Below are 18,836 nucleotides of genomic sequence, written 5' to 3'. Positions count from 1 at the left end.
TTGTGAGCTTCCATCAACATTGCAGTCCGAACATTTTGCATGCCATGTTTACAGTTCAAAAGGTCCAACAACCCTGGGATTACTCAGATGGGAACTATTTCTGTCAAATAACTTGGAGGGTGAGATGCTACCTCCAACTCGTGCTGCACTGCTACCACATTACCTCCGTGCCAACTCCGTCACAATGCAGGATAAATCATACCTGACAAATTTCCCTGTGCTTCCACCAATCGAAGAAAATAGATGGAATTCAGAGAGTGGAGGGTATATTCCAGGTTTCAGTTTTCTTGCTCTCCCTGCTCCAAAGGCAGTACTTGAGCCCATCAAATGTGTCTGCAAAGCAGGTTGTAAGGGACGGTGCAGCTGCTCAAATAACCTGCCTTTCACTCTATGCTATGGTGGAGACTGTGTCAACACTATTAGGTTGGACATTGAAGATGATGATGATGATGATGAAGACGAATATATCCTGCATGTCTGAAATTACTGTAGTGTAGTGAATCTCTTTGGGCGTAATTAACCATGGGCTCTATAAGAGGATAAGGTGAGGGTTTTGGGGTGACAATAACAAAGAGGTGTGTGTGTGTGTGTGTGTGTGTGTGTGTGTGTGTGTGTGTGTGTGTGTGTGTGTGTGTGTGTGTGTGTGTGTGTGTGTGTGTGTGTACAAACATTCCCGTGTCATTCCATCCATGTTTCATCTCTGTGATAACTTGGAAATGTTTGCATCTTTGAGAGCTAATACACCAGATGTTGTTGTGGTTGATGAAGAGTCCAGGGAAGTGTCTGTATTGGAGATGGCCTGCACCTTTGACCCTAGCCTAGAGGAAGCTTTGATGACCAAGGTCATTAAATACCAACCTCTCCTAAATACGATCTCAGAGCTGGGGTACAGGTGCAGACTATTTGTTTTCATATTTGGCAGCCTAGGACATACCCACAGGCTGGTTGTTAGAGGGTTTCAACAACTTGGAGTGCCTAAAAAAGAGGCAAAAAGGCTGGCAAAGTATTGTTCCGTCTCCGCTATAATCGGCAGCCGCCACATATGGCGGAGACGCTGTTACTTATACCCGTAGAGTACCAAGTGCCTTGCTATTGTATCATGAAGACATAATGCCATGATTTTGTAAATGTTACTCTACTGCACCTATACTATTTGTGTCCTTGTATGCATCTCCTTTGTGTGGACATAAATAAATGGTTAAAATGTGTGTGTGTGTGTGTGTGTGTGTGTGTGTGTGTGTGTGTGTGTGTGTGTGTGTGTGTGTGTGTGTGTGTGTGTGTGTGTGTGTGTGTGTGTGTATGTGTTGTCAGTGTGAGTGCAGTGCAATAAATGGAAATGTTGTTCTGCACCCAAAGTGAAAAGTTGCAATACCTTCATTATTGCAATCCCTGCAGTAACAGCTGTCAACCATAACTGTTTTAACACAAAAAACATTATAAATAATACTGAGAATACTAATAAACCATCAAAGTACAATACATAAAACCAGGATACATAAAAACATTCAAAGTTTCAAATGTAAAAAAAAAAGAAAAAAAAAAGATCTCATCGAGATTTGGCAGGCCCCCTGTAATAGCTCTGAGGACCCCCCCAGGGGTCCCGGACCCCCCGTGGAAGACCTCTGTTATTTGCTACTAGTCATTTTTTATTTCAGAGCATATTTCAGATCTAATTTAACATTGTTCTGGTGCAGGAGCAGAGCGATTACTGAAATAGGCTCAGGGGTCTGTCTGGGGGGTCCCAGGTGAGGAAAGACCCCAACCAAAAGTCAGAAAGGTTATTCTGGCTGCTTTAAAAGTGTAATAAATGAACTCAGGATGTTTTAAAACCTACAAAACAACTCTAATATTATGAAAATTCAATATTAACTGGCTGGCGTACTGTAAAACATATCCGAAAAGGCGGCCATCTTTAAAACTGGCGGACATTTTGAAAATTAAGTGTCTAATGTGATTTTTCTAAAGAATGACCCAAGAGGTACACTCTGTAAAATTGTGGTGCTTCTTTCCAGAACTGAAGTATTGTTCTCCTTAACAGCCCCGCTATTGGAATGAGACATGGTGGAACTTGCCCAACTCGTTCCCTGACTATTATGTGTTCACCTGTGTATGGCGATATCATCTAACTGACTGTAGCCCTAGAGCTGTAGAGGCGGGTCAAAGTCACATTATAAAGGAAATTAAAGTGCGAAGCTCGGGAACCATTTTGAGACACGACAACAACTGTGAACTTGACAGTCTGTGCGGATGACAAAACAAAACAGAATGGACCAAACTTAACCAACTTTACGTAAAGTAAGTGTTGTTGTTTTAATATTCACTACTAGAACCACTTGGTTCTCACAGGAACAGTTTATAGGCTACTTTATGCTTCTAGTTTCTACTAAAGCTACCACTCCCTGTTGTCTAGTCTGCCTGTCTGTACTTGTTCTCTGTGGTTAATCTGGTTATGAATCTTATGATTGATGTCACCAGCAAAATACTTATTTAGACAGAGCAGAACTTTATGAAATAATTATGTTGATTATTTAACCCTATAAGTAACGCTTGTATTTGGTATAATTATTTATTGCATTTTATGACGGTAAAACTGCGTCAGCTTTGCACTTTCCCACTCGGCTGAAACCTTTGGTTTTCATTGTGAGTTAAGAGTGTCATCCGGTCTGGAGCCCGCCTACTGTATCCTGTTATTTGCGCGCACACACACGAACACACTGCTAGTGGAATGGAGCACACATGCAAACACGGAGCGTTTCCGTTGCAGACCAGATGTGCAATTCATGCAGAAAGACTTGATCCCAGTTTCTATGGTCTACTGCTCTGCTTGAATATAAGAGGAGGCTGCCTATGTCTGCCTATGCCTATGACTCTTTTCAGACTCTACCTAAACCCATAGCACTACTGAAACACTCAATGACCATACATGAAGCTAGTCAGCATTTGTTTTTAGGTTTTTTAGAATCCTTTTTTCTTTACTGATTATAGTGATGTATTATCTGCTTATTGTAAGTCGCTTTGGATTAAAAGCGTCTGCTAAATGCCTAAACTGTAAACTATGTGAGGGAGAAGTTGTTTTAAGGGTGTGGTGTGGTTTGGTTGGTTTCCTTTTGAGTATTTAGTGTTTGTGAATGTAGTAAGCAATGTTACACACTGGGTGAAAAGAGAGATTATCTGACATATACTGGTAGAGTATATGACAGTTTATTTACAGATATACTGGGCATATACCGACATTATTGGTATACCTTTTTAGGGATATTCTGGCATATTCCTCTGTATTCAGTGATAATCAGTGATATACTGCCCCCAGCTAGACAAAGGCACACCAGGGGGTCTGGTTCATTCCTTTGACCTACAAATTGACTATTTGTTTAAAGAAAGGGGAGGAGGGCAAACAGCCCCCCTCCCAAAAAGACACATTTTAGTTTGCCTTGTATAAAGGGCTTAATTTGCCTTAACTCACATTTTCAAGTAATTACAATGTTGTAAAAAGTAGAAACTTGCAATCTCATGTACTATAATGACATTCAATGATGACTAATTAGAAACAGTTGTATGATACAATACATCTTTATTTTTGAACATCATAAGAGATACAGTATAGTATTGTACAGTATTGTATAGTACAGGAATGGCATGCAAATTGACTGGAACCTCATTTGGTCTAAGTCAGGGGTCTTCAACGTTCTTCGCGCCTATAAATGCCTTCGAAGCGTCCCTGTTGCGTTATTTAACCACTTGAACCGTCAATACTTAATAAATTTGACCTTATACTCTGTACTTAGTTTGTTCTTTTTCTCCTCTACAACACACCTCTTTGCTGAAAATAGCCGATCTACAAGCTCACAATGTGTTGCATCATGACGCATTGTGAGCTTGTAGATCGGCTATTTATTTCAAAGTCTACTGTACATAAAACAGAAGCTGTTTCTGATCTGGGTTCAGATCAGAAACTGGGTTCAACACCATGACCAACACCAAGTACAGTAGCTCAGACCAGGCAGTTCCTTTATTCTGTCTTAACCAATCACGTTCCTTATCAGTGTGAAAATGTGACCAATCAGGTTTCTTGCTTCAACCTTTTGAATTCAAACTGCCTTGCAGTCTGGCTCTCGGGCAGACAGTAGTAGCCTAACTGCTTGCTGAAGAAGACAGAGAGGAGAAGTGTTACCTAAATTAATGGATCATTTTCAAACTGTTTGGTAAGTTGCAACAAATATAATTCTATGTAAGTAGTCTATTATATGTTAGAGACAGGTAATAGTAGAGACATGTAACCATTTCTCAAAGCATAGCAGCTAACTAAAAAAGGGGTTTGTTTTGTTTAAGGGGGACAAACATTGTTGATTAGATTAGATTAAATTAGGTTGTATTGCTTGTTGTTCTCAACATCATATTGTCTGTATTTATCTAGTGACCATTTCTTTCAAACCGTGGACTGGCCTTTTTAACAACTTTTATGGGTTTTAACCACTTAAACATTGCATTGCATGTGGGTCAATTTTTTATTGTGTCTCTGCACCAAGTTAAGAAGAAAGTTAAGAACTTATTGGTGAATGAGGCCCATTGAGAGTAAGTTAAAAGGAACTGTTTGTAAGACCTTTGTCTTCCTGTAATAATTCTAATTTAACAAATTGTTTAACTCACTTATGCTATTTTAGACAGTTAGCAGATAGTGACCGTCCCCTTTGTCACTGTAAATGTAAATGGCCACTGCTAGGTGGGGGTGGGGTGACTTTACTGGGCCAGTCAACTAACATTGTTCTCATTAACAGTGTCTGTCTGTTCTCCATATGACCTGTATGTGTCCACCAAATGCGAGGAGGCCTTTATGCTTAACTAACTTTGTGAATCATTCTCTTTGTTAAAGGAATCTGTAAGACGTTTGCACAACTTGGAAAACAACAAACACAAACTATCCCCACAAGAAAGGTAACAATTTGTTCTATGTTGTTCTTTGCTGTATCACATATTGTAGTAAAAAGACACATTAGCTAGGTACATAGGATATTTGAATTGGGTGATAACACTTTTGAACTTTAAATAGATTGTGTTTGTAGATAAACAACGAAATAAATCCTAATTGCATTTTCCTTGTATTTTAAGCTGCCTGCAGGACCCATTTTGAGTCTTTGAAAAGGAGCCATCGACTGGACCAGCCAGAAAATGCTCTCCGCAAAAAGAAATTGACTATGTCAATGAATCACCGACAGAGAAAGACCAGGGTAAGTTTGGAACTGTTTGTTTTTTGCTGTTGTTATTATGTTTTACATGTTGTATCAATGTAATAATGGTAATTAAATACATACAATTAATTGCTATTCTATGTTTTACAGTTGCTGACCACCAGGATTGCATATCTGGAGACAGATGAAGAAAGAGCTGTGTGGTCGCATGCATGCTGGGAGCTGATGTCAGACGAGGAGGATGCTGAAGTTGACTGGCGCGCGGTGTGGATCGTCTCACCTCCTCAGGAAAGAGATGCTCAACTCTCCGCTCTCTGCAACGTGCTCCAGGAGAGGAAAAAGAGTGACCCGCGATGGCTTCATCAACACCACCGCATGCACCAAGACGCACTGGGAGAGCACCGCCCATTCATGGCTCTCTTCAACAGTACCATGACTTAAATGGTTATGTTGTCCAGTTTGGACGGAGAGGAAATGGGGAGCGATATCAGCCAGCGATACACTGCACAGAACTGCTCATTTTTGTAATTATTGTCCCCTTTGTGGGAGCAGAACTGTTGTCAGTTCCATTTTTTTTTTTTACAATTTGTTGTTTCTTCTACAAATGTTTTCTGAATGCTGCATACTGTGAAGTTGAATATTAATCTGTTGCACATAGAACACACTGTGAAGATGTTTACAAAAGTTAAGTACAGTAGCCTACAGTACAGTAGCAACTACTGGAAAAAATATGCTGTTGGCGTATAGAATATGTCAAACTGTTTGCACATATACATCTGAGGATGCTCTTTTCTTTTCCTGTTGCTCTTTTGCCTTTTGCACTCCTTTATTTTTTACGTCTTACTACTATTTACTATTTACACCTTTTTAGATTATTATTATTTTTAGATGTGGTTTGCTGTTATTATTTTGTTTTTTGATATACATGCGTTTTCATGTCAAGGTTCCCCACAATTGTAATTGAAAACTGACATCATGTATGCACCATTTAAATATTTTGTAACGTTATGCTTTTCTGTTGTGTTTCTCTCAATAAAAACAATTTACCTGACTGATGCCTATTCGTTCATAAATTAATTCTATGTGACACAGTGCAACACATTTTGAGCTTGTAGATCTGCTATTTTGCTATTTATTTTTAATTGGAATACTGAATAATGATTAACTAGAATATCACTTTGAGCTTGTAGATCTGCTATTTTGCTTTTTTTTTTTTTTTTTAAATTGGAATACTGAATAATGATTAACTAGAATATAAATATACAATAATATACAATATATATAATATATAATGGACCCAATGTGGAAGGGGGGTCCACGAATACCCCCCCCCCCCCATTAACCCCCCCCCCCCCCAATGTGGAAGGGGGGTCCACGAATACCCCCCCCCCCCCCCCATAAACCCCCCCCAGTGTGGAGAGGTCACAGATCACAGCCAATCACAGCTGGCTCAGTGCACATGCTCAGTGAAAATGCAGGTACAGGGAGGGGGAAAAAATCCCTCCCACCAGTGAGAAATCCTGGGACTAGAGAGGTGTGATTTCTGACAGCAGCCACAGCAGGGGTTCACGCATACTTAAGTAGTGTTACAAAACGGCTATATACCGAACTGAATACTCCTGAATATCTGGCTGATTACCTCTGATTATGCCGGTTTATTTACTGAATATACTGTCATAGAATGTAGTATACTGGCCCGATAATCTATCTTTTCACCCAGTGACAATTAACAGTTTTAGAATAAAAATAATTGTAATCCAATCAAGAAAAATATGTACTGTATATTTTAAATATTTTAATACAAAGGAACTGTTGAGCTAGCTGACATCTCAAAGCTGCCAGCAGTCCATGACTTGGTTTAGTGAATGAAACATTATTTTAACCAGGGTAAAGTATGTTAATCAATAGTATTATTAACATGATATTCAAAGGTCTACCTTGTTCTGTTGGAACATGAGCATCTCCCTGTTCTTCTATTGTGATATTTCAATTCTGTGGTGCAGTAGGACACCTGTTGGTTGACAAGAGCTACTGCATGCATCTGCATCTACTGTAGTCTCATCATTATGATGGTGATATTGTTATTCATCCACTGTAGTCTCATCATTATGATGGTGATATTGTTGTTCATCTACTGTAGTCTCAGCATTATGATGGTGATATTGTTGTTCATCCACTGTAGTCTCATCATTATGATGGTGATATTGTTGTTCATCTACTGTAGTCTCAGCATTATGATGGTGATATTGTTGCCTCATAGCAGCTCACAGTTAATATTTCAACATATCCTATGTCATTGGCATATTGATGATACAGAATGATATTGAAAATATTATTTACACTGTTCTAGAAATGTGTTGTCGGCAACTAAACTCTCTCTCTCCCTCTCTCTCTCTCTCTCTCTCTCTCTCTCTATTGTATTGACTGTATCCTTGACAGGTTTAATAAATAACAACATGGAGAGCAAGAAGGAGGAAGCTGACAAACATCACATCCACAGAGCAGAGTCTCCAACACCCAGCTGTGTGTCTATGAAGAGTGACGCGTCTAAAGGACATGGTCCTGTCTTCAGTGATGAACCTGGACCTCCACACACACAGTATGTCAATCCTACACAATATATAACACTATAACATGACAAAGTGATCTCATGCTAAGTTATATGTGACAATTACTATAAAACCATACATGTTCGTATTCAATCATTAGCTATTAACTTAGTGTTCAGTTTGTGATTGAAGTGGTACAAATCACAACAATATGGTGTTCAGTGGTGAAGTGATTTTTATCTCTGCCAGACTGAAGGCCAAGCATCAGCCTGTTTTCTGTCTCTCTGTCTGTGGCTAATCTAGCAAACTACTAGATTGAAAAGAGTCACATTTCTTCTGCACGATGACAATAGGCAGAGGAAGCCAATCCCTGCATTATGTTTATATTTTCATGGTGGCGCTATACCAGCCCACTTTACATTTTGGCAAATGAGTCTTCAACCATCAAAGACTGATAATGTAGCCAACCCGGCCTGGTGGAGATATGCACTCTACTACTCATTCTTATGTCATGTTGGACAGTCATGGTGTCACATGTGATTTACATGGGTTCTGTTCCCAGGCTGGTTCTGTACAAACATTAAGGACACAAGACATTAACTATCAGCAATCAGCATCCTTTATTGGAAATATTCCATCACATTTGCACTGAGCCTTTTCATGCGCAAACACGCACACCGCACGCACGCACACGCACACACTGCCACACACACACACACACACACACACACACACACACACACACACACACACACACACACACACACACACACACACACACACACACACACACACACACACACACACACACACACACACACACAGCAAATATAGAGCAGGAAATAAATAGGAATATCTGTCTGTCTGACTTTTTATTACTGTTTCTATTGCTATTTTTACAGTTTTTCCTGTGGTTTCAACATTGAAGAGCCAAAACAGTTCTACTCTCTCATACACATAAAATGACTTTTTCATTCACATGATACATGTATAAACATTGTATGATTCCAGAAGTCACAGAGCAGAGTCTCCAACACCCAGCTGTGTGTCTATGAAGAGTGACGCGTCTAAAGGACATGGTCCTGTCTTCAGTGATGAACCTGGACCTCCACACACACAGTATGTCAATCCTCCTGTACAATATATAACACTATAATATGACAAAGTGATCTCATGCTACAGTAAGTTATATGTGCAAATTACTATAAAACAAGACATTCAATCGTTCGATATTAACTTAGAGATCAGTTTGGGAATTAAGTGGTAAAAATCACAACAATGAGTTCAGTGGTGAAGTGACTGTTATCTCTGCCAAGTTGAAGGCCAGTCTGTCTGTCTGTCTGTCTGTCTGTCTGTCTGTCTGTCTGTCTGTCTGTCTGTCTGTCTGTCTGAGGCTAATTATCCAAACTAGTAGATTGAAAGAGTCATATTTCTTGTGCACACTGCTAATAGGCAGAGGAAGCCAAGCCCTGCATTATGTATATATTTTCATGGTGGTGCTATACAAGCCCACTTTACAATTTGGCCAATGAGTCTTGAACCATTGTTCAAAGACTGATATTGTAGCCAACCCGGCCTGGTGGAGATATGCTCTTTGTTCTACTTATTCTCATGTCATGTTGGACAGTCATGGTGTCACATGTCATTTACATGTTCTGTTCCCAGTCTGGTTCTGTACAAACATTATGGACACAAGACATGAACTATCAGCATCCTTTATTGGAAACATTTCATCACATCTGCACTGAGCCTTTTCAAACACACTCACACACACACACACACACACACACACACACACACACACACACACACACACACACACACACACACACACACACACACACAGACACACACACACACACACACACACACACACACACACACACACACACACACACACACAGCAAATATAGAGCAGGAAATAAATAGGAATATCTGTCTGTCTGACTTTTTATTTCTGTTTCTATTGGTATTTTTACAGTTTTTCCTGTGGTTTCAACATTGAAGAGCCAAAACAGTTCTACTTTCTCATACAAATAAAATGACCTTTTCATTCACATGATAAATGTATAAACATTGTATGATTCCAGAAGTCACAGAGCAGAGTCTCCAACACCCAGCTGTGTGTCTATGAAGAGTGACGCGTCTAAAGGACATGGTCCTGTCTTCAGTGATGAACCTGGACCTCCACACACACAGTATGTCAATCCTCCTACACAATATAACACTATAATATGACAAAGTGATCTCATGCTAAGTTATATGTGCAAATTACTATAAAACAAGACGTGTTCGTATTCAATCATTAGCTATTAACTTAGTGTTCAGTTTGTGATTGAAGTGGTACAAATCACAACAATATGGTGTTCAGTGGTGAAGTGATTTTTATCTCTGCCAGACTGAAGGCCAAGCATCAGCCTGTTTTCTGTCTCTCTGTCTGTAGCTAATCTAGCAAACTACTAGATTGAAAAGAGTCACATTTCTTCTGCACACTGCCAATAGACAGAGGAAGCCAATCCCTGCATTATGTATATATGTTCATGGTGGCGCTATGCCAGCCCACTTTACATTTTGGCAAATGAGTCTTCAACCATCAAAGACTGATAATGTAGCCAACCCGGCCTGGTGGAGATACAGTCTGGGGTGAGATGCCGTGGGCTCGGTTGGGCTCGGTGAGCCCAGACGTATCAAGCTGCACGCACACGTGCCCCACATGCACGCACACACACACACACACACACACACACACACACACACGTGCACGCACGTCATCAAGGTGTGTGACCCACGGTCAACACTACACTTCAATCCCCTACCTGGCTGCTTTGCATAACAATACTCTGGTAGGCAGTTCTCACCTACGTCCTCATTTACACTTGTATATGCGGCCAGCAGAACGTTGGCCTTGCATTCTTTCTAGACTTTTAGCTCCTTTGGGAACCTCTCCCTCCGCTATGCAGCTCCGAGATGAGGTTCCTCACACTTGTCATCCACAATCGGTAAATTGGGGGGAAGCTCTGCCGTTCGTGAACACTTCTTACCTTTTGTGAACATTTTATCCAAAAAGTAAAGGTCCTATACCGGTCTCTCATCTGTTTACTTCTCAAGCGTGGAAGAAAAACGAAGCAGCGTGTTGAAATAAAGCGTTTAAATCGCTCATTTTGTCACAGCTGCATAGCGGAGGGAGAGGAATGGAGCTAGCAGACTTTACTGTGTGGATGAGTCTATGTAAAGTTATTTTATATAAAACCTAAAGGAAAATACATGAATTGAAACAAATGTAACTAAATAATAAGAAATATAATTACATTAACAATGTTGTGTGTTGTTGAATAGCCTACAGTATTTCAACTATTAGCATCGTGCGGCAGGCATGCGCAATAACATCTGCATGTACACATGTGTGTGCACGTGACGTCATGAATTTAGAGGGCCACCACTTCAAAAATCCATATCAATCCACTGGATACAGTTTGCTTTCCGTTCTACTTATTCTCATGTCATTTTGGACATTCATGGTGTCACATGTCATTTACTTATTATTTCTATTGATTACTCACCCCATGGAGACTATATTTTTGTATTTGTCACATTCCTAAGACAAAAATTGTGTTAGAGTAAATTTACCCCCATTGATTCCGGATGGAGACCTAAATGCATTCGGGTCCCCTTCCGGAATCAATTGGGGTAAATTTACTGTAGTAAAAATATTTTCTTAGGAATGCGACAAATACAAAAATATATTATTGACCTCAAGTCTCCATGGCATGAGTAATCAATAGAAAAAATGTCATTCATCCCATTTGCACTGAGCCTTTTCAAAAACACACGCACGCACGCACGCACGCACGCACGCACGCACGCACACACACACACACACACACACACACACACACACACACACACACACACACACACACACACACACACACACAGAGAGAGAGAGAGAGAGAAAGCAAATATAGAGGAGGAAATAGATAGGAATATCTGTCTTTACAATGAGTTTTTATTGGTGTTTTTATTGCTATTCTTGTAGTTTTTTCCTGTGGTTTCAACATTGAAGAGCCAAAACAGTTCTACTCTCTCATACAAATAAAATAACTTTTTCATTCACATGATAAATGTATAAACATTGTATGATTCCAGAAGTCACAGAGCAGAGTCTCCAACACCCAGCTGTGTGTCTATGAAGAGTGACGCGTCTAAAGGACATGGTCCTGTCTTCAGTGATGAACCTGGACCTCCACACACACAGTATGTCAATCCTCCTGTACAATATATAACACTATAACATGACAAAGTGATCTCATGCTAGGTTATATGTGACAATTACTATAGAACAAGACATTCAATCGTTCGCTATAAACTTAGAGATCAGTTTGGGAATGAAGTGGTGCAAATCACACCAATGTGTTCAGTGGTGAAGTGACTGTTATCTCTGCCAAGTTTAAGGGCATGTGTCTGTCTGTCTGTCTGTCTGTCTGTCTGTCTGTCTGTCTGTCTGTCTGTCTGTCTGTCTGTCTGTGGCCAATTATGCAAACTACTAGATTGAAAAGAGACACATTTCTTGTGCACACTGCCAATAGGCCAAGGAAGCCAATCCCTGCATTATGTTTATATTTTCATGGTGGCGCTATACCAGCCCACTTTACATTTTGGCCTATGAGTCTTGAACCATTGTTCAAAGACTGATACTGTAGCCAACCCGGCCTGGTGTAGATACAGTATGCGCTCTGTTCTACTTATTCTCATGTCATGTTGGTCAGTCATGGTGTCACATGTCATTTACATGGGTTCTGTTCCCAGTCTGGTTCTGTACAAACATTATGGACACAATACATTAACTATCAGCATCCTTTATATTGGAACATTTCGTCTGCACTGAGCCTTTACACCAGGGTTCCCCGATTAGTTTTCCCCAAGGACCGAATTATGTCTAGGGTACGAAGCCGAGGGCCACAACATTGCAGGGTGCGACGGTGGTGTTTCCACTACTCAAGCGACAGTTCAGATATCGTCGTTGTCGGGTGAAAATCTTGTATGTCCCAAAACCGTTCGTTTTGCATTTATCATTTGGATATGAAGCAAGTTTCCATATACAGATCAAAAGAACAACCTATTTAAAGATGACAACTGATTTACTGGGGTTGGTGGGGGCCAGACAATAACTCCCGCGGGCCGCAAATGGCCTGCGGGCCGCCCATTGGGGAACTCTGCTTTACACACACACACGTGCGCATGCGCGGGCGCACCACACACACACACACACACACACACACACACACACACACACACACACACACACACACACACACACACACACACACACACACACACACACAGCAACTATAGAGCTAGAATAAAAAGGAAGGATATCACACTGGGCGTGTCCCAGCGTGGTACAGGGGTATTGCACATGCGCAGTGTTAACAGGAACTGCCATGGTGGAGTGTTCCAGCAGAGGCACTAGATAAAAAAGATCATGATCCGTTCTCAGTAGAGCGAGGTGTGTGTTTGTTTGTTTTGTTCTCTCTCCACTCATCACCTAAACAGCTGCAGGTTTTCTTATATTTTCTGCATAGTGCTGTTTTTTTTTTTAAAGGACCCCAATTGAAACAACCCCAAGGCTCTTTGGAGGTGTTTATCCTCTTAGTTGACCTTGTACCAGCTGTTATGAAAATACCTTTTCCTATGCAAACTTCTAATAAAGTTTTAAATCAAACAATTGTGGGAAATAATTGGTCTTCAGAGGGATGCTTTTATATAATCCTGTACTTTGAAGCATATGTCTTAACTTGTACTGTGTGCCGTACTTGTATGGTGCAAAAAATTCAACAGACCGCACAATTTAATTTATTTATAAGCACTTACACAAAATATCAGTAAAACAGCAGTAGATGAGAATCCGATGGATTTCTATAACTTATATTCATTCGGAATATGCAACACATAGTTGTGCCTATTAGGGCACCAAATAAGCCTACTTGTTTTGTGGCATAAGAACATTTAATTTGAGCAAAGAGCAAGTCCCCAGCAGGCACTTAAAGTAGGACAAAACAAACACTACCATTTAATGGTTACACGCCGCCATCTACTGAGCCAAAGTGTGGGTGCAGGCCAGATTGTACTGCCCAATGTGCCCATGTGCCATACCCCGGTACCACGGCTGGGACACGCCCAGTGTGATATCCTTCTCTTTTTATTCTAGCTATAGAGCAGGAAATATAGAGCAGGAAATAGATATAGGAATATCTGTCTGTCGGACTTTTCATTACTGTTTCTATTGCTATTTTTACAGTTTTTCCTGTGGTTTCAACATTGAAGAGCCAAAACAGTTCTACTCTCTCATACAAATGAAATGACATTTTCATTCACATGATAAATGTATAAACATTGTATGATTCCAGAAGTCACAGAGCAGAGTCTCCAACACCCAGCTGTGTGTCTATGAAGAGTGACTGGTCTAAAGGACATGGTCCTGTCTTCAGTGATGAACCTGGACCTCCACACACACAGTATGTCAATCCTCCTATACAATATATAACACTATAACATGACAAAGTGAAAAGAGACACATTTTTTGTGCACACTGCCAATAGGTAGAGGAAGCCAATCCCTGCATTATGTATATATTTTCCTGGTGGCGCTATACCAGCCCACTTTATATTTTGGCCAATGAGTCTTCAACCATTGGTCAAAGACTGATACAGTAGCCAACCCGGCCTGGTGGAGATACAGTATGCTTTGTGTTATTCTCATGTCATTTTGGACAGTCATGGTGTCACATGTCATTTACATGGGCTCTGTTCCCAGTCTGGTTCTGTACAAACATTATGGACACAAGACATGAACTATCAGCATCCTTTATTGGAAACATTTCATCACATCTGCACTGAGCCTTTACACACACACACGCGCGCACGCACGCACGCACGCACGCACGCACGCACGCACGCACGCACGCACGCACGCACACACACACACACACACACACACACACACACCAAAACAATGTCAACACGACGCACACAGACGCATGCACACAGCCACACACAGCAAATATAGACGAGGAAATAGCCTCCAAGCTCACAACACATTGCAGTGTGAGTTTGTAGATAAGCTATTATGTTCCTGCTCAGTGCTTGCTGGTGAATAATGGAATGATAGTTTCATGTTCTCTATTTCACTGAATAATGTAATTAATGTGTGTTTGTAGAATGCATTAAAGATGGGGTGCCATGATTTTGCCCCCTATAAAACATGATTATCTACTATTATGATTATACTAGGAGGAATATTTCTTTCCAAAATAAGTGTACAGAAAGAGTTAAAATTATGTTTTTAAGTGGCCACACCCACCAGTTCATTGGTATGTGTGGTTGTCATGGTGGGTGGTGACCCAGCTGAAGTTAGGTGGCACAAGGTGGCTAGCCTCCAGCTAAAAAGCCAAATACAGAGAGAATACATAATTGCTCATAACAACCACACCAGGGGGTCTAATAAAGTACTGTCAACCTCCTAGACACATGAAAACCAGAAAAAGTACAAAACTATGGCACCGCCTCTTTAAGACCACACCTGGACTGAAGACACCCAGTCAGACCACACCTGGACTGAAGACACCCATTCAGACCACACCTGGACTGAAGACACCCAGTCAGACCACACCTGGACTGAAGACACCCATTCAGACCAGCAGTGGACAGAGTAAGACTGGACACAATGTACATTAATTAACACAGTTAATAACTGAAGTGTTTGAAATTACAGAAGACATTGTCATACTAAATGTCCACAATGTGTCATCATCAGTATCCATTTTAAATAATGATGCTAAACATGTATCAACTCTGTATGAAAACCAGTGATCCACTGTTGTTTCTTTTGCCTGTTTTTCTTAGTTTTATTAACCACGTAAACCCCATGTGTTGTTTTGTGGAGACCCTCAGGGCTCTATACTAGTGTATTTTCTGTTTTATCTCAACACTCTAAACATTTAACTAAAATAGCAGACCTACAAGCTTACAGATCAGCTTGTAAGTTTGTAGATCTTCTATTTTCTGTCAAAGTTTTCCCTAGAATACAGATGCTGGGGTTTAAGTGGTTAAATTAATATTGTGCATACACAGCTGTAAGCATGTAAAGTTATAAATTCAACTGAATGTTTAAAATGTCTTCATTGTCTTCTCATAGCAGGTGTCAGTGTGCAGGAGGATTTAAAGGTTTATAAGATCACTTTGAACAGTCTGGATCGTGTGACAGACGTCACTGAAGTGCCCTCCCTCAGCAGCATCTTCACAGCGCTCTACATCACAGTGGGAGAGAGTGAAGGGGTTAATAACCAACATGAGGTCTACCAGCTTGAGACGCTCTCCAAGAAGAACACCCTCCATGACCAACCAATCAACTGCTGTGACATCTTTAAGCCCCTCCTCCTTGGCAGAGAGACACCAATCAGAAGAGTTCTGACCAAGGGAGTCGCTGGCATTGGAAAAACCTTCTCTGTGCGTAAGGTCGCTCTGGACTGGGCAAAGGGTTTGGAAAATCAAGATGTCATTCTCCTGGTTCCCTTCTCATTCCGGGAGCTGAACTTGGTCAGAGATGAGCAGCACAGTCTTCTCTCACTGATCCATGTTTTCCATCCAACGTTGAAGAAGGTCACAGCAGAGCAGCTCGCTGTCTGGAAGGTTGGCTTCATCTTTGATGGTTTGGATGAAAGCAGGTTGTCCTTCAACTTCAACAATGACATCATCTCTGATGTCACAGTGACATCATCAGTGGACGGGCTGTTGACAAACCTCATCGAGGGGAATCTGCTCCCATTGGCTCTCATCTGGATAACCACCAGACCTGCAGCAGCCAATCAGATCCCTCCTGCATATGTTGACCTGGTGACAGAAGTACGAGGGTTCACAGATCCCCAGAAGGAGGAGTACTTCAGGAAGAGATTCAGTGATGAGGAGCTGGCCAGCAGAATCATCTCACACATGAAGACGTCAAAGAGCCTCCACATCATGTGTCACATCCCAGTCTTCTGTTGGATCAGCGCTACCGTTCTGGAGGACATGGTGAAGACAGACGAGACAGGACAGCTGCCCACGACCCTGACTGCCATGTGCTGCCACTTCCTGTTGGTCCAGACAAAGAGGAAGGAGCTGAAGTATGATGAGCCTCATCAGGGGAAAAAAAGAAACAAGAAAAGAAACAGAAAAGAGAGAGAGAATCAACAGCAGATCATGGAGACTGACAGAGAAAGTCTTCTGAAGCTGGGCAGGCTGGCGTTTGAACATCTGGAGAAAGGCAGCATCATGTTCTACCAAGAAGACCTGGAAGAGTGTGGTCTGGATGTGAAAGACGCCTCGCTGTACTCAGGAGTGTGCACAGAGATCTTCAAAAGAGAGGGCGTGCTCTTCCAGAGAGCAGTCTACTGCTTTGTTCATCTGATCATCCAGGAGTTTCTGGCTGCAGTCTACCTGTTCCACTGTTTCACACAGAAGAACATGAAGGTACTGAAGGCATTCCTGGGACGTGATTACCCCTGTGAATCCTTGGAGGACTTCCTGTCCGGAGCCAACCGTAAAGCCATATGGAGTAAGAATGGTCACCTGGACCTGTTTCTCCGCTTCCTTCATGGTCTCTCACTGCCGTCCAACCAGAGTCTGTTAGGAGGTCTACTGGTTCAGACACAGTACAGCCCAGAGAGCATCCAGAGAGCCATCAACAACCTGAAGGAGATGAAACATGACGGTGCCTCTCCTGACAGATGTATCAACATCTTCCACTGTTTGATGGAGATGAACGACCACTCAGTGCATCAGGAGATCCAACAGTACCTGAAGTCAGGGGACAGATCAAAGACAGAACTGTCTCCAACCCAGTGTTCAGCTCTGGCCCACATGCTGCAGATGTCAGAGGATGTTCTGGAGGAGTTGGACCTGGACAAATACAACACATCAGAGGACGGCCGACGCAGACTCATCCCAGCTGTGAGGAACAGCAGAAAGGCTCGGTTAGTAGTCATGTGAATAGAAAACTTAGAACAGAAACAATGTGCTGTACCTTCACACCACTACACTATAACTAAACATGATAGTTAAATCAACAGTGATACGCACGCACGCACGCACGCACGCACGCACGCACGCACGCACACACACACACACACACACACACACACAGGCTGGGTAGAATATTGGGTAGAGAGTGCTAGAATAAATTCAACGTTTAATTGATACAAACTGTGTGTGTGTGTGTGCGTGCATGTGTGTGTGTGTGTGTGTGTGTGTGTGTGTGTGTGTGTGTGTGTGTGTGTGTGTGGCACACATAAAATATTTTCTTTCGGCCCACGACCTAGAGAAAGTAATCCATGCCCTTGTCTCGTCAAGGCTGGATTACTGCAACTCCCTTTACATAGGGGTTACAAACTCCACCCTCTCCCGCCTTCAGCTGGTACAGAAAGCTGCTGACTGGCACCCATAGACGGGACCACAGAGCTTTTTCTGTGGCTGGCCCAGCTCTCTGGAACAGCCTTCCATCAGACTTAAAACACACCTCTTCACCCTAGCATTTGAGCCCTAGACCCCTCCCTCCCTGTGCCTTTTATCTGTCATTGTTTTATATCTTAAATGTTTTGTTTTTATAGCTGTTCTTACAAGGTTTTAAATGTTTACAAATGTTTCTATTGTTTTTGCTTTGTATTGTATTTGCTTTTACTGCGTTCTCATGATGTACAGCACTTTGGTCAACCTGGTTGTTTTTAAATCTGCTTTATAAATAAATGGACTTGATGTGTGTGTGTGTGTGTGTGTGTGTGTGTGTGTGTGTGTGTGTGTGTGTGTGTGTGTGTGTGTGTGTGTGTGTGTGTATGTGTGTGTGTGTGTGTGTGTGTGTGTGTGTGTGTGTGTGTGTGTGTGTGTGGTCTGATTGACCACCTCTAATTACAGACTTGTTGGCTTTGGTGCTGGCCTCCAGAAGGAAGACATGGAAGTTGTGTCTTCAGCTCTCAGTTCTAATCCATCCCATCTGAGACACCTGGACTTAAGTTCCAACCACCTGGACCTGGATCTACTGGATCTACTCTGTGCTGCACTGAAAAGTCCTC

General features: G+C 41.6%; 1 protein-coding gene across 1 annotated transcript; it reads left to right on the top strand.

Annotated features, from left to right (window-relative positions):
- Positions 1–5,427: 5,427 nt before the first annotated feature.
- On the top strand, positions 5,428–17,760 carry LOC308290434 (protein NLRC3-like; the record flags this gene model as incomplete). Its single annotated transcript, XM_080732266.1, has 3 exons — positions 5,428–5,613; positions 15,307–15,442; positions 15,929–17,760. The coding sequence occupies 3 exons, from the start codon at positions 5,428–5,430 to the stop codon at positions 17,758–17,760; spliced, it is 2,154 nt and encodes a 717-aa protein (XP_080588392.1).
- Positions 17,761–18,836: the final 1,076 nt, after the last annotated feature.

This window comes from Nannobrachium achirus (assembly GCF_963921795.1).
Source record: "Nannobrachium achirus genome assembly, chromosome: 1".
Lineage (NCBI taxonomy): Eukaryota > Metazoa > Chordata > Actinopteri > Myctophiformes > Myctophidae > Nannobrachium > Nannobrachium achirus.
Note: the sequence above shows the minus strand (reverse complement) of the source record. Positions and strands in the feature narration are given on the sequence as shown.